The sequence below is a fragment of the Neopsephotus bourkii genome, unplaced genomic scaffold (genome assembly GCF_033783945.1).
Source record: "Neopsephotus bourkii isolate Nb327-2 ecotype Australia unplaced genomic scaffold, CSIRO-AGI_Nbou_v1 NB_1768, whole genome shotgun sequence".
Classification (NCBI taxonomy): domain Eukaryota; kingdom Metazoa; phylum Chordata; class Aves; order Psittaciformes; family Psittacidae; genus Neopsephotus; species Neopsephotus bourkii.
The window spans coordinates 4,029,742-4,051,286 of NW_026902242.1; the positions used below are offsets into that span (position 1 = coordinate 4,029,742).

General features: G+C 40.5%; 1 protein-coding gene across 2 annotated transcripts in view; it reads left to right on the forward strand.

The window, feature by feature from the left end:
- Positions 1-21,545, forward strand: part of DPYD (dihydropyrimidine dehydrogenase) — a 361,213-nt gene that overhangs the window by 198,394 nt on the left and 141,274 nt on the right. For both annotated transcript variants that reach the window (XM_061379095.1, XM_061379096.1), the window contains exon 13: positions 2,557-2,772. In XM_061379095.1, coding sequence (XP_061235079.1) covers positions 2,557-2,772 — 216 coding nt within the window. The remainder of the gene's footprint in view (positions 1-2,556; positions 2,773-21,545) is intronic.

A 21,545-nucleotide genomic window follows, 5' to 3' on the forward strand; every position in this document is an offset into this window, starting at 1 on the left:
GCATGCAGCATATTGGGATTTTTCACCACCCTATTCCAGTATCCAAAGAATTGCCATGACTGGAACAATGCGTACTTGCAGTGTTGTTAGCTCAGCTGGTTGGAATCAAATTAGAGGAAGAATGGGCCATACTTTGTGTCCTCCATTCTTAAAAATCAAAGGAAGAGTTATTATAACTAAACCTTTGCCTGCAGGCTTTCTTTTCCTATTTGTTTGTGCAATGTCAGGGAAATCCTTCATTATAAAGATGATTTCAGGAAGCTGTAAAACATTTTCATTTGCCAAAAGTTTTGCTTTGTAGAAAACAACCCATCAGGGCTCAGTAAATTTATTTCTTTTATAAGCTTTTATTGTGCTGAAAGGAAAAAAACAGCAAAACCCCCATAAATAGAGCAAAAAAGGGAAGTGATAGGAAGGTGGGAGATAAATCTGCAAGGATGTATAGCCACTGGCTACTGAGCTGTCAGCTGCATCCTGCCCCTTGTGTGTTTTTAAAGGCTTGGTTTATTCCATTGAAACATTTTTAACCCTCCCTCTGCCACCTCCATGGGTCACCTCATGTTAACAAACATGTATCACATCTTGTGATGCTGGAATGGTCTGGATGGAATTGTTGTATTGCTCTTTGGCAGGGAAGTCAGGCAGGAAGAAGAGGTCTCCTTGCATATGGTTTGGGAAGTGGCTTGTCACCAGTTTGCATGTGATGGTATGCATGAGGCAAGGGCAGTTTTTGCATGGGTGTATTCGACCACCTGGTTCATAAGTGGGTTTGTTTTCTGTTTGATCATGGAAAGCATATCTGGGTTCTCTAGTTAAGGGTCACTTTAAAGCAACACTCATTGTAAGCGACACAACTTGTAGAGATTAAATTATCCTGCTTGGGAAATGAAGCAATATGGTGTAACTTAGGCTGTATATTAAGCACTTAATTGCTCTATAGAATCATAGAATCAGCTAGGTTGGAGAAGACCTTTAAGATCATCAAGTCCAGCCATTACAGGAGTTCACAGTTATATAAGCACAGAATAGTTTGTGAGCAATCCACAGACTGAAATGTCTTCAGAGAGAGCATTTGAACAGTTCTGGAGAGGAAATAACTGCTTTCCAAATGGGCAGTCGGGCTCATTGCTCACATGTGCATGTAGAGTGGAATTGGCCAACAGGAGGGAGGAATATCAGCTGGGTGAGGTCAGGATGCTGAAGGTAGTTAGGTGATCTTTACAAATTAACTTTTCTCCATGTCCGCCATTAACAATACCTTCAGGTTCCCATCATCCAGGCTGGAAAATCCTAGGACTTTTAGTGCTATTAAGCCATCAGAAAATGGTTATTGCCACCCCCCAATGTATCATCTGTGAATCAGAGACTTGGGGTTGGAATCTGAGCCGTGAATCCAGGCAGTCCCAAACCAAAACAGACGAGTGAACTCGGGGGTTTTGAGCCAGCCTAGGAAAGAAAAGGCACTGTAACAAACAAAAAGCCCGCACCCCAGCCATGCTTTTTAGTTGTGTCAGGTAAAAGTGGAATAAATAAATTTCTTTTAAAAACAAAAAGCAAACAACCCAAAAAGGGGCTGTTTGTAAGGGCTGGAGTTTTTACTCTGTTACAGAAAACCTTCTCCACACCTTCAGTTGTGGGGTTTGTTTTTTGCTCTGCTGAAGAAACCTTCATTTTAAGGATAGAATAAACTCTCACTCTAAGGCTGTGCTCTTCTGTTGGGACTTACTAAGAACAGACTGTGCAGGGCTTCTCTGTGTTAGAGATTCCTGCTTGATTCCTTTGTAGTTTTATCGAGTCATCTGTCTGAGTGAGCAATGAGATTCACTGTATCTGCCATGGCCGGATTGGGATGCTCTTTGGGATTTGTGCATGGGAAAAGATGTTCTCTCTACAATTTATCCAGTTTTAGACGCACCATTTCCATGGAAAACTTTCCACTGACTCTCCAGAGAAAAGGCTGTCTTTAAAATGAAAATACAGGTGTCTGCGGTATCTCAGCCATAAGATGTAGATGATGTTCTTTGATTCCAAAGCAGAGCCTTAGTTTTTGTCACCATTATTCTTCTTAATACAATTAAATATTAAAACAATAGTAATTTTGCATCTGTTGATCTGTGTCCCATTGTGGAGGCTGGGTAAAATCTGTAAGTAGGGTGGAGAAGGTGCAGGAATTTGAAATACACTGAGTTGGGGTTGAATATCCTGCACATGGATACCTGTCCTTGGGTTTCACACTCTTTATCGATGAGCACCTGGGAATAAAACTAGAAAAGGTCTGTGTATACCCTTGTTTGTATGGGGATATAAATGAACTGTTGCATTGTGATTATTAATCAGTTCTTTCCAGCCTGGCATAGGGTTTCAGGATGAATGCTATTTGGACAGAAGATACTACGTATGTGAGTGATTGCATGTGTTGTTGATTTGCAAGTCTAAACACAGAATACTTACACTTTGGGTTATATAGGAATTATTCCCTTATCAAGGTTAATAATAAATGATATAAAAATGAATCAGCAGACATTTCTGTCATTCCCCTTTGGCTTTTTTTTACAGTCCTTACATGGTGTTGCAGTTTCTGCTCTTCCAGAACTACCACTCTTCTATACTCCTATCGACTTGGTAGACATCAGTGTAGAGATGGCTGGACTGAAGTTTCCAAATCCTTTTGGCCTTGCCAGTGCAACCCCTACTACTAGTTCTTCAATGATTCGAAGAGCTTTTGAAGCTGGATGGGGCTTTGCTGTCACTAAAACATTCTCCCTGGATAAGGTAAGGAACTATTTAAAGGTATATTTAGCATGGAACCATTTCATTGTAGGTTTGAAATAGCTTAATCTTTTGGGAATGGCACCATTAAATATACATTTATACTATTTATGCTACTTATCTAGTATTTATACTATTATATTTATGCTAGTTATCTAGTATTTATGCTATTATATTTATAGTCTTTATCTAGTATTTATACTATTATATTTATAGTATTTATACAATATACCCAGTATTTATACTATTATATTTATGCTATTTATTCTATTTATCTAGTATAATGTATACCATTTATCTAGTATAGATAGGAGGGAAGGGTATGCTACATTGTATAAGTCAACTTGTCTGGGAGGTTCCAGCAGTGCACTGTAAAGGTGACATGATTTCTGGTTTTGTTTGCCATTAGTTTCCTCATATTTATTCCCCAACCTTTTAATATTAGCCAACTAGTTAGGATAATAGTCCTTTCTCTTTCAAATATTGCAGTGCAAGTGTTTTCTGTGAGGGATCAGAATGCAAAGGGAATGAGTAACAGCTTTATCACACAGCTCATGAAAGGCGGCTTCTGTGCCAAGGACTGCCAAGATAAGCCATTGAAATCGAGTTGCAGTTGCAATGTGATGATGTGGGTGTAAGTTTGAGGCTGGGTGGGTTGTAAAAGAGAAAGATGGAGACAACGTAAAACAAGTCTATGAAGGAAAGAGTAGTTGTGCTGTGTTTGTATTACATAAACCTTCAGTAACATGCAGTGGAAGAGGAAGGGGGTTAGATTTAATTCTTAAAGGCTATGGCTCAGCGTGGCACCTAAAAGAAAGCATTTTGTGTAGATTTAAAATGTGTAATTACTTGTTTGAGTTGAGAATTACATTCAGGATGGGTTTCGTGTTGCTACATTCAAACTGGCAACGTGAGTCTGAGCAAGAAGTTCAGACAATGAAACAAAAGAACAGTGTTGATAAATGTGTTCCAGAGAAAAGAAACAGGATTTGGGCTGCAAGGCAGATAGAGTTTGACTTGTGGAGGGAGGATGAGGATCAAAAGTAAGTCCTTGGGACTGAGTAACAGTCCAAGTAATGGTAGTTTGTCAACCAGTGTTAACAGTAGCGTGGGCTGAAGAGAGCTTTTGAGATGAATTTGGAAGCAAGGGGCTTTTATGCCTGGTTCAGAGGTGGGCTGTAAAAGTGTACTGATCGATGGAGACCTTAGCAGAAGAGCAAAGGTGGGTTTGTTACTCTGTCACCTCTACATGGGAAAGTACCATAAGTGAACGAACTGTAGGAGGTGGCCCTGTAATATGGGGAAGATCTAAGAAGAAAGCACTGTATGACTACAGCATACTATAAACTATGTCAGGCTGGCTTCTGCTGTCACACCTGAAGTAGCCCTAAGGAAGTAATGTTCCTCTGAATAGCAAAGGAGATTCCAATCTTACTGCATAGGGTTTCTTATTGAAACACTCTTCAAGGACATAAATGTCATGGAACTATGCTTAGAGCTGACTTATGTGTATAACATACCATCAGCTGTGATTGTTCAGTGCCCAGGCTAAAGGCGACTCATAGCGAATGCTGAGATTTATTTATTTATCAGGTTTATTGCTGGTATACTTGCAGTCCTGCCAGACTGCACGCTAGGTACTGTGTATCTCAAGAGTGAAACAGGCACTGGCTGAGTTCCAGCTTGGGTGGGAGTCCAGGAGGAAAGACATGCATGTTGTAGGAAGTGATGCTGGTACTCTAGTAAGCAGCAGACTCTGAGTCACTTCTCAGATGGCGACTGCATGGTGTTTCACTGAACGCCATGCTCTGGAGGTGTGACTCGATGGAGATCTTTCAAGGGAGGGGATTACTAAAAGCAAGTATCTTAAGTGGCTATAAAATAGGTTTATATATATATTTGTTGCAATAAGATCCAAAATATTGCAGGTAGTATTTATTTTAAGGAGATACAGTTCAGAGTAGTGCTTTGGATGAGTTCTAGTCCAGGGATCCCTGCCCATGGCAGGGGGTTGGAACTGGGTGATCTTAAGGGCCTTTCCAACCCAAACCATTCTATGAGTCCGTGATTTCTACCTAAGCTTCCCTCTAAGGTCCAGTCAGAGGCAGTACTCTTTGCTGCCTAAACTCTTGCATCACATACTGCTGTGTGCAGCAGGACTGTGTCCACCCAGGTACTACCTGCTTTTTCCACTATTGTATTCTTGCCAGTAGTAGACTTCCCCCCGGTGTTAAGCCTTAGTATTTGTGACATGATCTGAGATACTCGCCTGGGAGGTGCTGCAGACATCAAATTGCTTTTATTTAGAGTAGTAATGTTTGATTAATGCTGCAAAAATAAGTGTTTCAAATGGGATGAAAAGCTCAATGAGGTACAGCGGTTCTTCTGCTTTCTGGTTATTTGGACATAAATCTCGTTCAGCAGGGAGCAGAATGCTCTCTTGTGCTGTGGTACCCATGGAAGTAGAGGATTCACACTAAGTTCTCCTGCTCAACTAGACACAGCTAACAGTGTAGCAGGACCAGGAACGAAGAATTCCTGCTCTAACCCGATTGAATCAGTGGGAGGAGGCAGAGCTGCTCCCCACACAGAGCAGTTCCCAGGAGCTCTGGGAGGAAGGGAGCTCGCTAGACACAGGTTTTGGCAGTCGAAGCTCTTCCACTTCAGTCTTGATTTGTGTGATACAAGAAGGATTCTGTGTTCATCCCTCTTGTCTCCTCATTTTATCTGTTCTGCTTAGGTTTAACTAGTGGGCTTGCTTCTTATTTGCAATAAAGTACAAGTGTAAACTCCCTGTGTGGCAATGGGGAGCTTAGCAGCAGTAGAAATGCTCCATTTTCCAGAGCCAATTCCTGAATTCACGATTGTGTTCAGTCACTGATAGGAAAACCGATGACTTCCCTATTGATCATGGGCATCCTTTGGCACTTTAGCAAAAATGACTGATGCAGGCTAAATTTCATAGACATACAGCTAGTGAAAAGCATATACAGCCTAACCTTAGATTTCCGTGCATCAACTACTGTGTAGTGGAGTAAGATTGGAGAAAAAAGCTGGATAAATCATGGAAGAGGGATATCCAAGGATGGAGATAAAAAAGGACTCAGTCTGGAGAGCTGTCATTCTCATAAGACCAGGGATTTATGTCGCAGGCACCTCTTCTGCTTTTCCCTCTTATAGCACACCTAGAAAACTCCTCTAGGATGCTAGGCTAGGGATCCCTGCAGCCATACCTTCTTGTATAGGGGATATGTTGGATAACAGGGCTGCAGCTCTAGCCCCTGGACCATAATTTACTCCCCCAGTCTTCCCAACCCTCATCACTCTTGGCCTCACCTTGAGAGCATCACATGTTGCCACAGAGGGAGTTAACACAGCACTGTTTCGTGCTGTGCTTGCTCCTTTTACAAACACCCACATGCTTTGCTGCATAATTGCCTTCATGACAACCTGTGTAGCATTTTCTGTTTGTAGGGTGAGGATTTCAGCTCCGAGTGATTCAGCAGAAGTTTGTTCTTTGCATACTACTGTACTGTTGTTGAAACAGAAATAAAGCTGGTAAGAGCTGAAATTCCTTCAGAGTATTTCTGTCTGTAAGTGTACTGCACCCTGCATATATTAGAAGGTACTGGATATAACTGTGTAATACAAATATGCATTGGAGTGTGCTGTATATCATAGAATGGTTTGGGTTGGAAAGGCCCTTAAGATCACCCAGTTCTAACCCCCTGCCACAGGCAGGGACACCTCACACTAGAGCAGGTTGCTCCAAGCCCCTGTGTCCAACCTGGCCTTGAACACTGCCAGGGATGGGGCAGCCACAGCTTCTCTGGGCACCCTGTGCCAACACCTCAGCACCCTTACAGGATATGTATGTGTCTGTGGGTATCAGTGAGGGGGAATAGTGACTTCTAGAATTTTACTTACCAAATAACAAGTATTTGCACAGCTGCTTCACTATCGAATAGATCTGATTTCTGCCAGCAATGAGAATAACTGCTTTTAAAGTGAACTGTCACTGGGAAAGAAAACTGGTAGCAGAATAAAAATGTCCCTTCACACACACTTTTTCCTGCATTCATGTCTGCTGTTTTTGACTGCAGAATCAATAGCTCATTGCTCTGTTGGTTCAAGTAGTATTTCTCTTATTCAGATAACTCTATGCTGCAATGTCTTACTTGTAAGTTCTGTTGGCAAGCTTTTGAAGGGAAATTTGGGGAGCCCTATATCAGAGGAAAGTGGGGGAGCTGCATATCATAAGAGTCCACAATAAATGAATCCCAATTATAAGCTCTTTTAGCGCTTAGGTGAACAGAAACCAGTCTGTGGAATGAGAGATCCTGCATTAATTAAATGACTGCAAATGGGAGTTTTTTAGTTGAAGTGTTGCACTGAGCTGGTTGATTCACTTACATTGTATTAGTGAGTATTGTTTAGTACACAGAATTTGTATTTAAACCTGTCATCAGAAAGGTTGTACAAAAGTAGTATCAAAAGAAGTCAGAGGCTGTATGAAGTGTGCACGTCTCCATTCCGTACTTGCTACCACGGTGAGAAGTTTAGAGCAGAACTGGGGGGGGTTATCAGCTGAATCCAGGCTTTGTTGTTCTCTCACTGCATTGCATGGGATGCTTAGAAAGAGGGGAAAAACCCAACAACTGGGGGAGCAGAAATGTTTTCTTTGAGTTTTAGATGCTTCCTTCACTTCCAAAATGTAATTCTGATTAATCAGACACGTCTGTCTTTATTCTGTTGTGACATGCATTGATTTGTGATGCTGTCGCTTTCAATAATGTGGAAACAGTTGCCTCTATTATGAGCAGCAGCAGAAATCACCATGCAGACTAAGTTAATTTTTAATCTTTAATATTATTTTTTCATTATAGATGGAGCAAGCTGCAAGGATGGTTTTAAAAGCAAAGCTACAATTAAAACTAGATTAAATCTGTGCTAAACCGTAGCAGAGAAAACTTTCTAGTCATAATATGTGTTTATGCAATTCACTGGTGTAGATTCTACAACATATTTTCAGAACCCTCTCCAAGTTAAAACCTTTGCTGGCAGAGAATTAATTGTTTTGCCCAGGTTATATCACATTTCTATTGTTGTTATTGCAATACACGTATTTAGGCTCCAACTAGTTCTCTTTCTGTACATTTGCAGTGTGTGCACCTCACTTTGTAATTGAAGATGGTAAAAAACCACCCCGGTACAATGACACACTGTTTTCCGTAACGTTGGTATTTCACAGAAGTGAACCTGTATTACCAAAATGTATATTTTTGTATGGTATTACAGCACAGTAATTTAGATTAAACTGGTTATAATTTATGGTGCCAAGCCAAAAAAGCTATTTAAGCTGCATTAAAATGCAGCACCATGACATTTGGAGTTCTGATGTTCTTAATATGACAAAGGTTATTCTATGGAGTTTTGCTATAATATGAAATATTAATATTTCACAATACAGTTTTGATGAAGTACAATTTGCCTCGCTTGCATATGATAAAGAAATTAAATGCTTACCAAGGGAGTTCAGGGAGAATTAGAGCCCCGCCTGAACATCTGCTTGAAATGTTATTATCCTGTCCTAGTGACAGCATCGCTCCCTCATTGTTTCTCAAGATTGACAGCTGAATATTGGACTGATTTCTGCAGCAAATCTGTTGTAGGTGAACTTTGGGGGGTGGTTAAAGAATTTAGAACATGCTTTTGATTTCCATCCTATAATTTCTTTTTTTTATATACTCTTGACATTTGTAGATGCCGGATTGAGGTCTAGCACACGGTAGCAAAGATAGACCATTGACTGGCAACGAAATGCCAGTTGATATCTCAGTAAACAGGAATATTACTATTCTTTATTGTGTGGTCTGTGTGAAAGCTGTATGGGCTTTCTTTGGGGAGGCAAATGATCAGATTGTTAATGTCAACTATAAAAAGGACTGTTTGCCTTTCTACTACATAACATCAGACAACTTGTATTAACTACTTTTTTTGAACAGGAAAATGGGCATTTTACAGGGTTCCTGGCCACAGAAAACTCTTGAGAGTTAAATGATTTTTTTGTTTTTACAAATGTTAAAATTATGATTTTTGAGTTTAGAGTTCTTAGTTCTCTATGTACCTGATTTTGTTCCATCTTTCTGAAAGAGTTGTAATAAGAAATAGCAGCTTTATTGCATCCCAAGTTTTATGGTTTTAGATCACTGCCTAAAATTAGCAAAGTTTAATGGGGAGGTAAAAGACCATCCTAGGAAATACAAGAGAATGTAATCTTTTTCTTTTTTTTTTTTTGCAATGCTGTAGCCATGACATTGTATTTTATTTGAATATTTCTTATACAGAAAATATTTTATTCGGCTAGAACAAAAGGGATCTGCAAATTTGAGCAAGTGGCAGGAAAACAGATTTTCCTCCTTTATCCTCAAGAAAAACAGTGTGCAACTTAAGGCACAGATCTCATCTCTACTTAGTTTTACCCTGACCCAGTATAAAGAAGCCTGGAGGCTCTCTTTAAATGCTAATAACTTTCATAGCTTCAAAATTGTCTGAGTAGCCAGAGAGGACTCTGTTTGACCACCCTTTCTCCTCAGTCTTTACACCTGATGCTTTAGAGGCTTGGTACCTCTTCATCCTGGAGGAATCCCAGCTTGGAGATTTATAGCACAGCTTGATCAGCACAGTGAAAGCAGAGTGGACAAAGAGCCTAAGACTGAGAGCTTTAACCAAGTCATTATTGAATAGCCAAGTCCCTTTGTACCACAACTGCACCAAATAGATGGGTACCTTAAATTGTTGCAGGTGTACTACTTGATACCAGTGGACTTGCAATTGAGGTAGTTTGGGTTATTGTAATAATCTATTTTTACCATTAGTAAGGCTGGGCATTTTGACCAATTAATATTTTGAATGTTGAAGGTAACAACTGCATTTTTAAAGCAAGAGTCCTCTGTATAAACTTACTGTCTTTGTGACTGTATTTATTACTTTAGAAATGAAAAACTTCTCACAAGTTCATGATAAAAATGAAACCTCTGGGCAAACGTTTAATCCCGCTCTTCCTGTAGCATTAAATATCGCAGAAATGCTGTGTTTCTCCTGCAGTGAGAACCACAGCACAGAGATCCTCTCATGGGGATGTCTGTTATCTCATGGCATGGAGCACGATGTGACGACTCATCAGTGGAAGATGAAGAGGGATCGGTCATGCAGGGGTGTGAGCACTGAGTCAGTAAACCTCCTCTGTGCTTAAGGACAGATTATCACAAACAAGATCAGCAAGTTGCTTTCCATAGCAACTTTCCAACTTTCCAACTTCTTTTTCTTCCATTCACCTTCGTGGAGCAGAGTAAACTTGGCAGTAACTCACATGTCTCATTCTTCTTAAGCTATTCTTATAAGTTCCATAGAGTCTTTAAGCCAGCAATGAGATGTCTTCCTCAAAGATGCACGCAATGTTGGCCGTCAAAGGTAAAACTAGATATATGTGCAAAACTGCTGCTTGGTAGGCGACAGGTTCCTTATTATATTATTGTGTAAGGATTTGGTGTCCCTTCATCTGTTTGCTTTTTACACTGTATTTAGAGATGATTTATTTTTATTCTGGGGCCAGTGGTTCAGAACAGTAGAGCAGCAGTGCACTAACATGTATAAAGTGTAAATTTGACTGTGAACATGGAGCTTGAATATTTTAGGCAGCTTATATAGAAAAGACTTGTCAACCGGTCGTTTTTAGTCCAAAACCTCTTGCCTATTTTAGTGAAACTCACTGTGCCCTTGGAGTGGCACAACTGAGAAACAGTTCCAGTGAAACTCAGAATGTACAGATGACAATATTGAGTATTTTGCTACATAAACCTTCTATTATAAAAGAGAAAAAGTAGGAGTGTTCATTCCCGCTCAGCGTAATACACGGTGTTCAGGAAGTGACCAGTTCTTAAGAAAAGATGTGATTCCCACAACATAGCAAATCAGTCAAACAAAATGGATGCAGCTTTTCCAGTTGGCTAAAAACCCGAACGCTGTTTCATTTCAGGTTGAAGAAGCTGCTTTGCTCTTTCCTACCTTTGCTTGGTTTACCTTATTCTGCTGAAAATAGCTGCAAACATTGAACAGGAGAGAGACAAAAAGAGCCCATGTCCCTTGTTTCCCAAACCTGCTGAGAATGTGCAGTTCCTGAGGGCTGGGTCTTGAAGTTCTCCATGTTTTTGAATATCACATCCTGAATAAACAGGATTCTAACCAGCAAATATGTAACATACTTATGTAAAATAGAATTCATATGCTATTTGCTGCAGTCGCTTTGTGTGCCCTTGAAAGGTTGCTGGTACTCTTGGCAATACCTCAAACTGATTTTGTGTCAGGAAGGAGTTTAGCTACAAAGGCAGCTTCAGTGCAAGATACTGCCAAGTGTAATTCTGAGATTTAGAATTTTCACACTGAAGTTTCATTCTTCATTTCTACATTTTAATGATAAGAAAAGTCCACAATTCAATCCAGACTTCAGCAGTTCTACTGAGAGAATGAAGTGGAATAAAGTTAAAGTGCTCTTTATGCTTCAGTTGCTCTCATTTACAGTTCAGCATCTTTACTGAGCTCTGCATTTATTGCTGTGGTCAAGTGTTGGCTTCTGCAGGAGTCTAGGTGACTCTTTGTCTTCATGTTGCCTTCTCCCTTGGGCACCAAGCAGTTAGTTGTTTCTTGCTTTAGCTGTGCAGTCTTGTGTTGGATGAGCACTTTTCCCTCTCTCCAGCAAGAAGAGCCTACTAGAGCTGAAGCATGTCATGCAACAGCTATTGCCAAAGATTCCCAGTTGGACCATGCAACCTTGCAGCTGTTTGCAGAAGTGTGGTCCCAGATTGACTCTGTCCAAATTCTGGCCATAAATCAAGTCAGGCGTGCATGTGGTGGGGTATAGCTTGTGTTAAAATGTTTGCAGATGTAAGCTGAAATGATTGAACTAGTTCTAAACTGGTGTCTGTTTCCACATGTGAGTTTACAGGGGTTTGGCTTAATCATTTTTCAGGGTATTTTTAGTTAAACCAGTGTAGCTTTTGTGTAAAGGCAGCATGCTTCTCCTAAATGCCCCAGTTATCTTAGGTCTCGAGTTCCCACTTGGTAAATGAAACTGTTAGAGCTGTGTTTAACATCTGATTTGCCCACACAACGAGTTAAGAAAGCAAAGATCTGATTTCTGAATCTCATGGTGATATAATTGCTTTACCTCCTGATTGACGTTGTTGCAAAAGCAGAATGAAGTCCCATATGTTTAAAAACCCTGATAGGTTCTTATGTTAAAATCCCTGTTCCTCACATATATGTGTGAGTTTATTCTAAATAACATTTCTTATTATTATTTGAGATTTATGATTAGCTCAGTATTTTGCTATAACAGAGATTGTGGCTTTCTGGGATTCCATCCTTCAGTCAGAAAGTGGAGGGGTTTGGGGAATAAATCTTCTGGGATTAATTGGAGCAGGAGACAATTTAACTTTGGAATTACTACTTTAAGAATTATCCAAAATGCTCTTGTCACAGCAAATTGCCAAATGCAAGTTTTGCTGTATAGACAAAGGAAATACGAACACGCAGTTTTAATATTCCCTTAATATACATATTCCAATATTCTTTACCTGTCCAATTCCCACATCGTGTGTTGTAAGGGCATACAATGTTCAGTTTGTGTGGAGGATTTCATACTACTTCAGAAACCTATTTCCATTGTTTACACTAAAGTTGATGAATGCTTTTCAAGTATTGACTTTTGAGACTTTAATCTCCTTTGACTTTCTGATGCATTTTGGACTATGTAGCAGTTAATTACAGTGCTACGTAGAGCTTTCAAAAGCAGCTTCAGTACCTTTTCACTGTTCTCTGCCCTATACTGAAACCTACAATATGTAAGTTTGCAAATGCTTTTTTCCCTTTAACTTTTGCTTTCACAACTTCAGGGGAATCTGAGTTAACGAAACAAATCTGAAAATGTATTATAGGTGACAAAAGACATAAGCTAATGTTAGAGCTGGGTGGGTTTTTTGTTAGCAGCTGACCTTCTATTGCTAGCAAAAAGGAAAGTCTTGTCTAGGAGGCAGTTCAATAAATGAACAGGCTATATATTAATTCCCCCCCCCTCCACCCCCCCCATTATGCAATATGATTTCCCTTCCCTTGCAAGGGTGGCTGTTGTACAGAATGGCGCTGGGATCATGGTCATGGAAGCGTATGGGAATGTGTAGACTAAGGAAGGCTGTCACAGCAGTCAATAAGATCTGAGAGGTGTTGACTAATTGCCTGCTAATTACACAGTAAATTGTCTAATTAAGCTGATGGTTAATTAGGGTACGCTCGCACAGCAGTCTCGTGGAATTTTTGTCTGATGTCTGGGAAGCAGCTTGTGTAATTGGCAAACTGGTCCGGACTGGCAGAGAACACGGCTGACTGGGAAGCGTGCTGCCAGTAGATGACAGAATAAGGATGCGTTTGCACAAAGGTTGTCATGTGAACACAGAGGGGTTTGTTAGCCTTCTCCAGCTACGTGGTGCAACGAGGAATTCAGCTGAGAGCTGCTGGAAGCTGTAAATAAAATCAGGCTCAAGAGTGTAGCATTAGAAAAGCAGTTAGAAGTGCGCTTATGTTTTAGGCAGATTTTGGACTTTAGAGACAAGATTATCAAAAGTTCTCATGGAAAGAACTTCACCAAACTGCAATATGACCAGCAATTATTGCCATGTAATCTGTTCAGTGGAGTCACGGAATGATCCTGTTTCCTGGTACATATCTGTATGTTTATGTCAAAGAAGTATAGCTGTTAATAAGGATGCTTACCAGGCATCATAACCATCATCTATGGCATTCTGATCCTCGTTAGGCTTTGTGTCTATCACTACATGTGACAGATTATGAACAGGTCATAACGATGCTCTGAACTTAAGGTGTATGCATGATGCATAACTGTAATAGCATTAGTGAAAGTGTCTAGACTCTGACCCAAAGCTGATGGAAACTGTAGGCAGTATTAAACAGTGAGAACCTGGACAGTGCAGGAGTACAGGCACCAATTCAGTATCAATTTGCAGTAATTTAAAATTGGAATTCAGCAAAATAGCATGGTACAGGCACTTTCTTGAACTACAAATGTGAGCTTTTCACAGAGTCAGTGCAGCACAGCACAGGATTGGGTCTTCACATGATGCTGAGATTGAAATCGGAGCTATGTATCAGCAAAATCTAAGCTAAACCAAAGGAAGCGTGTGTCTATGGTTTTATTTATTAAGAATATTTCAATGTCACTTGAACAAACTGGAGCTTAATATCCTCTTTCCCTCTCAGAATGTTCTGTTATTTCAGAGGTTTCTGTTTAGTTTTTAACATTTGCAGTATGTGGTTCACACACAGCACCTTCCTGGAACAGAAGAAGAAAAGGGAGTGAATTCCAGATCGAAATTGCTGATGAAAACTCTTGATTTTAGGTTGATTTTTTTCTGTCTAATGTAAACCAAAAAACCTGTTTTCTCTCCCATTGAAATAGCATTAAAAACAGAAATAAAAACAAAATTTGAGGGGGTAAATGACACTTTCTTTGAATTAATGAAGCCATTTTTGTGCTGTGATCTTGCTGCTTCTACCACCCTGCACCTGCACAGTTCATAATGCTTTTATGTCGCACCGTCTGTGTGGTGAATTTTAGTTTCTGGGTTTTCCTTGAGCCAAACTGTGCTGTCCTGAGAGCATCCTCACTGTGCCAGTTGTCAGACACGGGGCTCCAAACACTAACAGGCTGATGGAGAAGACCTTACACCTTCTCTGAGGGGATTCTAACAATACTCGTAGTGTTGCTGCTCTGTGTATAACTGCACAGAATAAAGTACTGCAGTCCCCCTGCATCAGGTTCTGTGAATTGTTGCATAAAATTAAAAAAGGTGGAATTCATTGATTTGAGTCAAAACCATATGGGGGGGGGGGGGCCTAGACCTACTTTAATTCCAGTAATACACATTTTGAATTTACAGTTTGGATTTCAGTGTCTGATTTTCAACATCCATCTACACATACGCAAACCCAAACCTCTTCGATTCATTTTTTCCTCACCAGTCTTTAAGGATTATTCTTTAAAAGCATTGGAGAAACTGTTCTTTTTGTCTCTGGCAGCATGTTCAGGAACAAAGCTCACTTCTCACCAGCCAACTGCAGGAACCGAAAGCACACGGTGAAACCATCGCGCTTGCTTTTCTCTTCTACCACAGGGCAGCAAACGGATACGTTGCTAATGCATTTTATTCTCTGAAGACAGAGAAAGGAGTTCAGAGGATAATTGTTACCTTATCACATCCTTCAAAAGGAATTTCTGGCACATGTTATTATGATTTATGGTTTAATAAATCTCGCAACCATAGAAAAGGATCTTTCTGGTAATTCACCTGGTGTAGTAAATGTAAAATCCTATTGCAACACCAAAATCTGTAATAAGAAGATACTGTGTGGCAATAATGCTGCTGTAAAACAGCATCAAATACTGACTGGTTTTGGCTTTTAAAGAATATATTCATGTTTTCTTTTTCAGTTCTAGCTGTATCTTATCATGTATCTGTGCTGTATTGAGGAATGGATTGAAACTAGTTCCGACTCTTTCCAGCCCTAGTTGATCTTAAAGGCCTTTCCAACCCTAACCATTCTATGATTCTATGATAAAAATGGAGATATATCCCAAATATTCCTAATGCATTCTTTCCCAAAAGGATCTTTATTGTCTGTTTTGAAAGCTTATGCTTAAACAGTGGAGTCAGAGGAGTGTATTGTCAGCACATCATCGGTGTTATGTTCAGGTTTATTGCCTGTGATGGTTCTCTCCTGTGAAGTTCAGGAGGGTTCCTGTTTTGCCACCCCTGTATTTAATGTGTATATCAAGCCATAGAGAAAGTTTAGAAAAGTGACATTGATTGAAGTGTTTTCAGTATGTTGAAACTCTGCTTTATAACTCTCGGCTGATTTAGCTTGAGCAGTTGATTGCATTGTTCATTGTTTGTGGGAGACTGGGGCATGGTTGAGAGCATGCTGAGCAAAAGTCAATCCAGACGAGATAGGAGTAATGCTGGGATCATTAGAGGAAACATCCAGAGGCTACGGCAAGGGAATTATCAGTCCTTCTGGCTGAGGGATGCAGTTCCATTCCAGGCTGTAGCTGCAACAGCAGATAAGAGCCAGAAGCCTACACCTCTTTCATTTTCTCAGTGCAGTCCTTGCTAAAAGCATCCATGCTTTATATTTCCAGATTAACCTATTGCAGGGAAATGCTATATGGAACTGGGTATTAAATCTGTCCAAATATTGTCAGTGGTGACAGACTTCACACTTTGAATGCCACAAAGTGCCTCACTGGGGAAATGAAGAGGTGCGCAGCCCGTACTGGGCTGTTTTGGGTACATTGGAGTACACTGGAAGGAGATGCTCGCAGTTCATCTGAATGCTGTTACATATACTCGGAGCTCTTGCCCCGGGGTGATCTGTAACAGCCGAAGTCCCTTTAACTCCATCACAAGCTTGGTTTTCCTCCTTAACTTTGTAAGGATTGAGGAAAGGTGAATATTGGGTTTCTGGTTGCTCCTGGTTTTTGTGCTATTCTGTTTCGGTTCATGTCGCTGCCAAGAGCAGTGTTCTCAGAAGGTCAGTTGGTTGCTTCTGTTGTGTAGGAGGTGTATTTTGAAGGCTGCCAGGAGTACCTGGAATAGGCGGTTTCACATGAAGGTAATGCAGAGCTCAAGCACATAAATAAACATGATCTTATTTCCCTATATCCTGGGTATATTTAATCTCAGATGAATACCTCTGCTTACATTTATGGACTTTCTGGTTTGCTATCCAGACAAGTTTTGTGCCTTTAGGGAGAGCAGAATATTGCAGTCTACAGCCAAACTTTTGGAGCATGCATTTTTGAGTATCATGTCTTATAATGATTATATTTTGGTGATTTCTTATTCCAGGCTAAAAATATTCACTTATCTTGGGTTAAAATTGAATTAATCCATCAGCCAGAGAATTCATAAGCGTGTATTCCATGTTTTTCTAGAAACAAGAAGTTTGACCTGGAAATGAAAACGCGATCTCCATTTTACAATAATACTGTATGCATCCAAATACAGAGTTTTCTTTACTGGAGCAACTTTGCTCCCATATAATTTACATTTTGTTTTCCATTCTAACATTGTTGGAGAACACTCTAAAAATATATAAAAAAGGCAGTAAGAAGATGTTTGAGAGTAAAGTATTAAAAGTATAAACCAAAGTCCATCAATCTTACAACTTTCTTATGCTCCTCTCTTCAGTACCAGAATTGATGCTTTGCTACCATGACAAAAATAGACCTATGTGTGCATTGGGAGTTGCATACCTGTAGACACATAAACTCTGTCTCATAACGTTTATTTGAGTCCTGTTTGGATTTCTGGTTTTTGCTTCTTGCATTCCTCCTTTAACACAATTTAAAAGATGAGTGCCAGAGAGTCCAAGGATTTGATTAGGTTTAAATTACCAAAAGGCAAGAGCTTTTGCAGAAAGAGACTGATGGATTTCAGACTCTGCTGGGAACCTGTCTGATGGTTGAATTCATCAGAGGAGACACTTGCTTCTGTGTCAGACATCCTCCATGTGAGTCTTACTTCATTTACATTCCACGGTTCACATTCCCACTATGTCTCTTCTGTATGTGTTTCCCTTGTCACAGAATCACAGGCTGTTTTGGGTTGGAAAGGACCTTAAGGTTCTATCCAGTCCCAACGCCCTGCCACGGGCAGGGACACCTCACACTGGAGCAGGTTGCTCCAAGCTGCTTTGTCCAACCTGGCTTTGAACACTGCCAGGGATGGGGCAGCCACAGCTTCTCTGGGCACCCTGTGCCAGCGCCTCAGCACCCTCACAGGGAAGAGCTTCTGCCTTAGATCTAACTTGAACTTCCCCTGTTTCAGTGTGCACCCATCACCCCTTGTCCTGTTGCTACAGTCCCTGATGAAGAGTCCCTCTTCAGCATCCTTGTTGCCCCTTCAGTTACTGGAAGCTGCTCTGAGGTCTCCAAGCAGCTTCTCTTCTCCAGGCTGAACAGCCCCAATTATCCTTTAAGAAGTGCTTTATCACGCAGCTATTTCTGCTCTTAAATGAGCTCTTACTACAGGCAGTGGACCATCCATACTTCTTTGTTTGTTGCAGGATGGACTGGTCTGCCTCTTGTTTCCGATGGAGATGCTAGAACACAGCATCACCTGTATTCCTGTTTTCCTCTCTTTAAAACAAGAGTACACCCTGTGCTAGCTGGTATTCAAAAGCACAACATCAGTGCCTGTTTCCAAATAATGCATCTTAATAGCCTAATTGAGGAGATAGGGTTTGCATTCAGCGTGCATGTTTACAGTGGGGTGACTTTCTAGAGCTGAGCTCTCGTGGACGGAAACATTGAGGGCCTCAAAGAAAAACATTTAGTTTTTAATGTATTTTTTATTTGTTTTAAATGATGGAAATGAGAATTGTTTATTCTAAGAAATCTTATGTGACCATTACTGGGGGAGGGAAAGCAAACCGGCATTTCAAGCCAATCCATGCCTGCACGCCTGTCTCTCTTCTGGCTGGAGCTTTCCCCTTCGGTGCCATTAGCATTTTCATTTCCAAAAATGACAGTCTGCAGTGGAAACAGTAAAAATGTTCAACCTGTGGTTTAAATTATTGATTTTTTTGAATATTGAAGCTGTATTTCAAACGGGTTTTGTTCGAGTTACTTCTGGGCAGAGGGTTCCAGAGGTAATTTGATATCTAAAAGCCTGTGTATTTCAAAGCCATTTCAGTCTTTTGAGTTCCTTCGGCTGATCAGATGATTGGGTAAAATGCCTTATTGTCTTCCGAATTGCAGGCAATAGATAAACTGAAGCTCAAGGTTAGCACAGAGACATGTGCAATGCTCTTGGTGATTTATTGTGTGTACTCAGTGTCCAACTGACAGAAAGAGCTCATTTATTTTTAATGTGGTAACTTATCTTCACTTAAAAAAGCAAAAAACTCTGTTGAGGTGCTCGTATTCACAGTGGAGACGGGGGGAGCTCTGTTGTCCTTAGGTAATTATCTGTAATTACTATTCGTCGAGATCACAGTATAGAATCCATTTTGTGTAAATAACAAGGAGATGCATATATGTTCACAAATAAATTGTGTTGTATTACCACAGAACAGAATGGCTGCAGTGAGAGAGAACTGCAGTACAAGCAGCACTCGTTATATCTGAATACTTTCCCAAAGGGCTGGGTTGTTCATGGTTGTACTCGTACGTGTAGGAAGTTATCCATTCACAGTATCCTTCTATCCACAGGCCAAGAAAAAGCCCAAGTAAAAATGGTGTTACTCTAATAAGGCTCAATTCTGGCAATGAAACCATATTGGAATGCATGGTGGAGTTCATGGGAACCGTGAAAACGAGATGAATTGTAGGAATGAGCCTGGTTTAAATGTGTTGTTATCACTGGTGACACTAAATATAGAATAATGGCATGATTCAGATTTAAAACAGGCCTTTTGCCTTAAGGAGGCTATGGGTTAAAGAGCACCCAACTAAAAGGATGTTTCACTAAAGGATGAAATATACCATTTCAAAAGCATGGCAGTTGTTTTGCAGTTGTGCATATATGGTGCATAGATGCTTGCATAAAACTCACATACATGAAGACGATCATGAAAAAATGTGTGGCATAAAGAGTTTGTTCCCTCCTACAAAAGCTCTAGTTTCTGTGATTGTAGTGGAAGAATTTGTCACAAAGTCTGTGGATATTCTCAGGATATGCTGCACTCGAACTGTTTTGCATTGTAGTTCACAAAATGCTGTTTAAATAGCATGAGGATGAACATTTCTGCTGTATCACTGTGTGCACAAAATAGTCTCATCTTTGCTTTCCCAGATGTGCAGCAAAGAAGCCTGCCCTCCTCTGTACTGGCTGCACAAAGCAACGTTAACTGGGGGAAGGTTGTCTAAGATGAGCAGAGCTGGAAAAAAACAGATTCCTACTGCCTCCAAAAGCAGGAGCAGTTTGTTTCTGTGATAGGCAAAAGGATGGGAAGACATTCCCTATATCCTGTTTGTCACTAACATAATTCTCCCCAGTCCAGGATTTCTTATGGAGAGAAAAAAAACTTATTTATCCTTATGCAACTTTGTGCGTGACTTTTAATGTTTACCATCAGAAGGCTTTTGAATCCCTGTCCCAGTTTTAAATCAATACTCTATCGGAATAGATGGAGAGCCTGCAGGTCAGGCTGCCCCCTCTAACTGAGGATGCATTCGTTCTTAGTTTTGAGCATGCGTAAGCCTTCTGTAGCACATCTCAGCTGGCTCTGCCATTAAGGGTGTCAGAGATCTAGCCCAAACCATTGTATGCTTCCTTATACCCCTAGTGGGAACACTAGCCACAGATTCCTCAAATGAAGCTCTTAACTCAGTTGTAGTCTCTAACAGCCACCTCCCTGTTAATTTGAAGGGAAAGAGACTTCATGTCTACCCAGTGTGTGCCTGCTAGATCCTATGAGCATATTTACTTAACTGACAGCACTGAGCAGTGACTCCAGTGAGTGCTGGGGTTTGGGACTTGTTATATATTTAATGAGAAAGAACACGGCCAGCTCAGAATCTGTCTTTTTCCTCAGTGGTAAACAGGAGAATCGTCTTGCTGGGAATTTCTCCTTCCAGTTCCTACAGGAATTATTTTAAAGAACTTGGATCTCTTTCTGCTTTATTAGATTAGTGCTGGATGTCCCGCAGGGCTGATTCTGAAAAGCCAATAGAATGTGTCATTTTTCCTGGGCATTTACAAGAATTAATAAGCAGTGATTAACCTTCTGCTATGAAAACTTGAGGTGAAGCAGGAGGAAAACCAGACTTGGGACTGGGGCCTCTGTGTCTGCCACAAACGGATGGGAAGCAGAGCTCAGCCTTTGGCGTACAGAGTCGCTGTATACTTCAGCACTCACTGCATGGGTTCCTGTCTGTCAGAGAAGTTCAAACATGTGCAAACACTGGGTGTTTATTTATTAAGAGCTCAGCCTGGAAAGCTAGAATCAGCCCAGCAGGCTGGAAATCTCTGCTTTGAGGCTCTCAAGAGGGGAAAGCCACCTATCCCTAGGTTATGGAGCCTACGTGCAGTGCTTCTGGTACTGACTGATGGATGAGCAGGCAGTGCTCTCAGAGAGTGAAGGCAGGTCTGTATGCTGGCTCTCCCTTTCATTAGCTCAGTCGAACCAGGATCTACATTCCCAAAGACCCTCCTCCCCAGGATGTATATATGGTGCCCCAAGCTGAGTCTCAGCTTTCTTGCCAAGGCTGTACTGCATCCTTATAACATGCAAGCAGAGTTCCTTCTGTGATTAAGGGGGTCAGGAGGATTTTGTTAGCCATTATAAAAATCATAGCTAAGTCAGGATGATAGTTGAATTTGGAGTGGCAGATTTGAGATTCTTTGCAAGTTTATTCATAGGAAAGTAGTTTCCAAAGAGTTTTGACAGTTATTTGGTTTTCATTATTTAGTTTCATTCTATTCTGATACTATGTCAACTACTTTTATGTGTCTGAAGATAATGTCAAACACTTTGCATGCAATACTCTTTATGTATGTCTCCATTCTGGTAGCCAGTTCAAAAAGGAAAATATTAATTTTATTTAATGCATTTTAAAGCAGATGAGACCCCTAGCAAAAATCAAAATCTGTTTGAAATATCCTGTCTAGAATTTAGTGCTGAATTAAAATTGGTTTGAA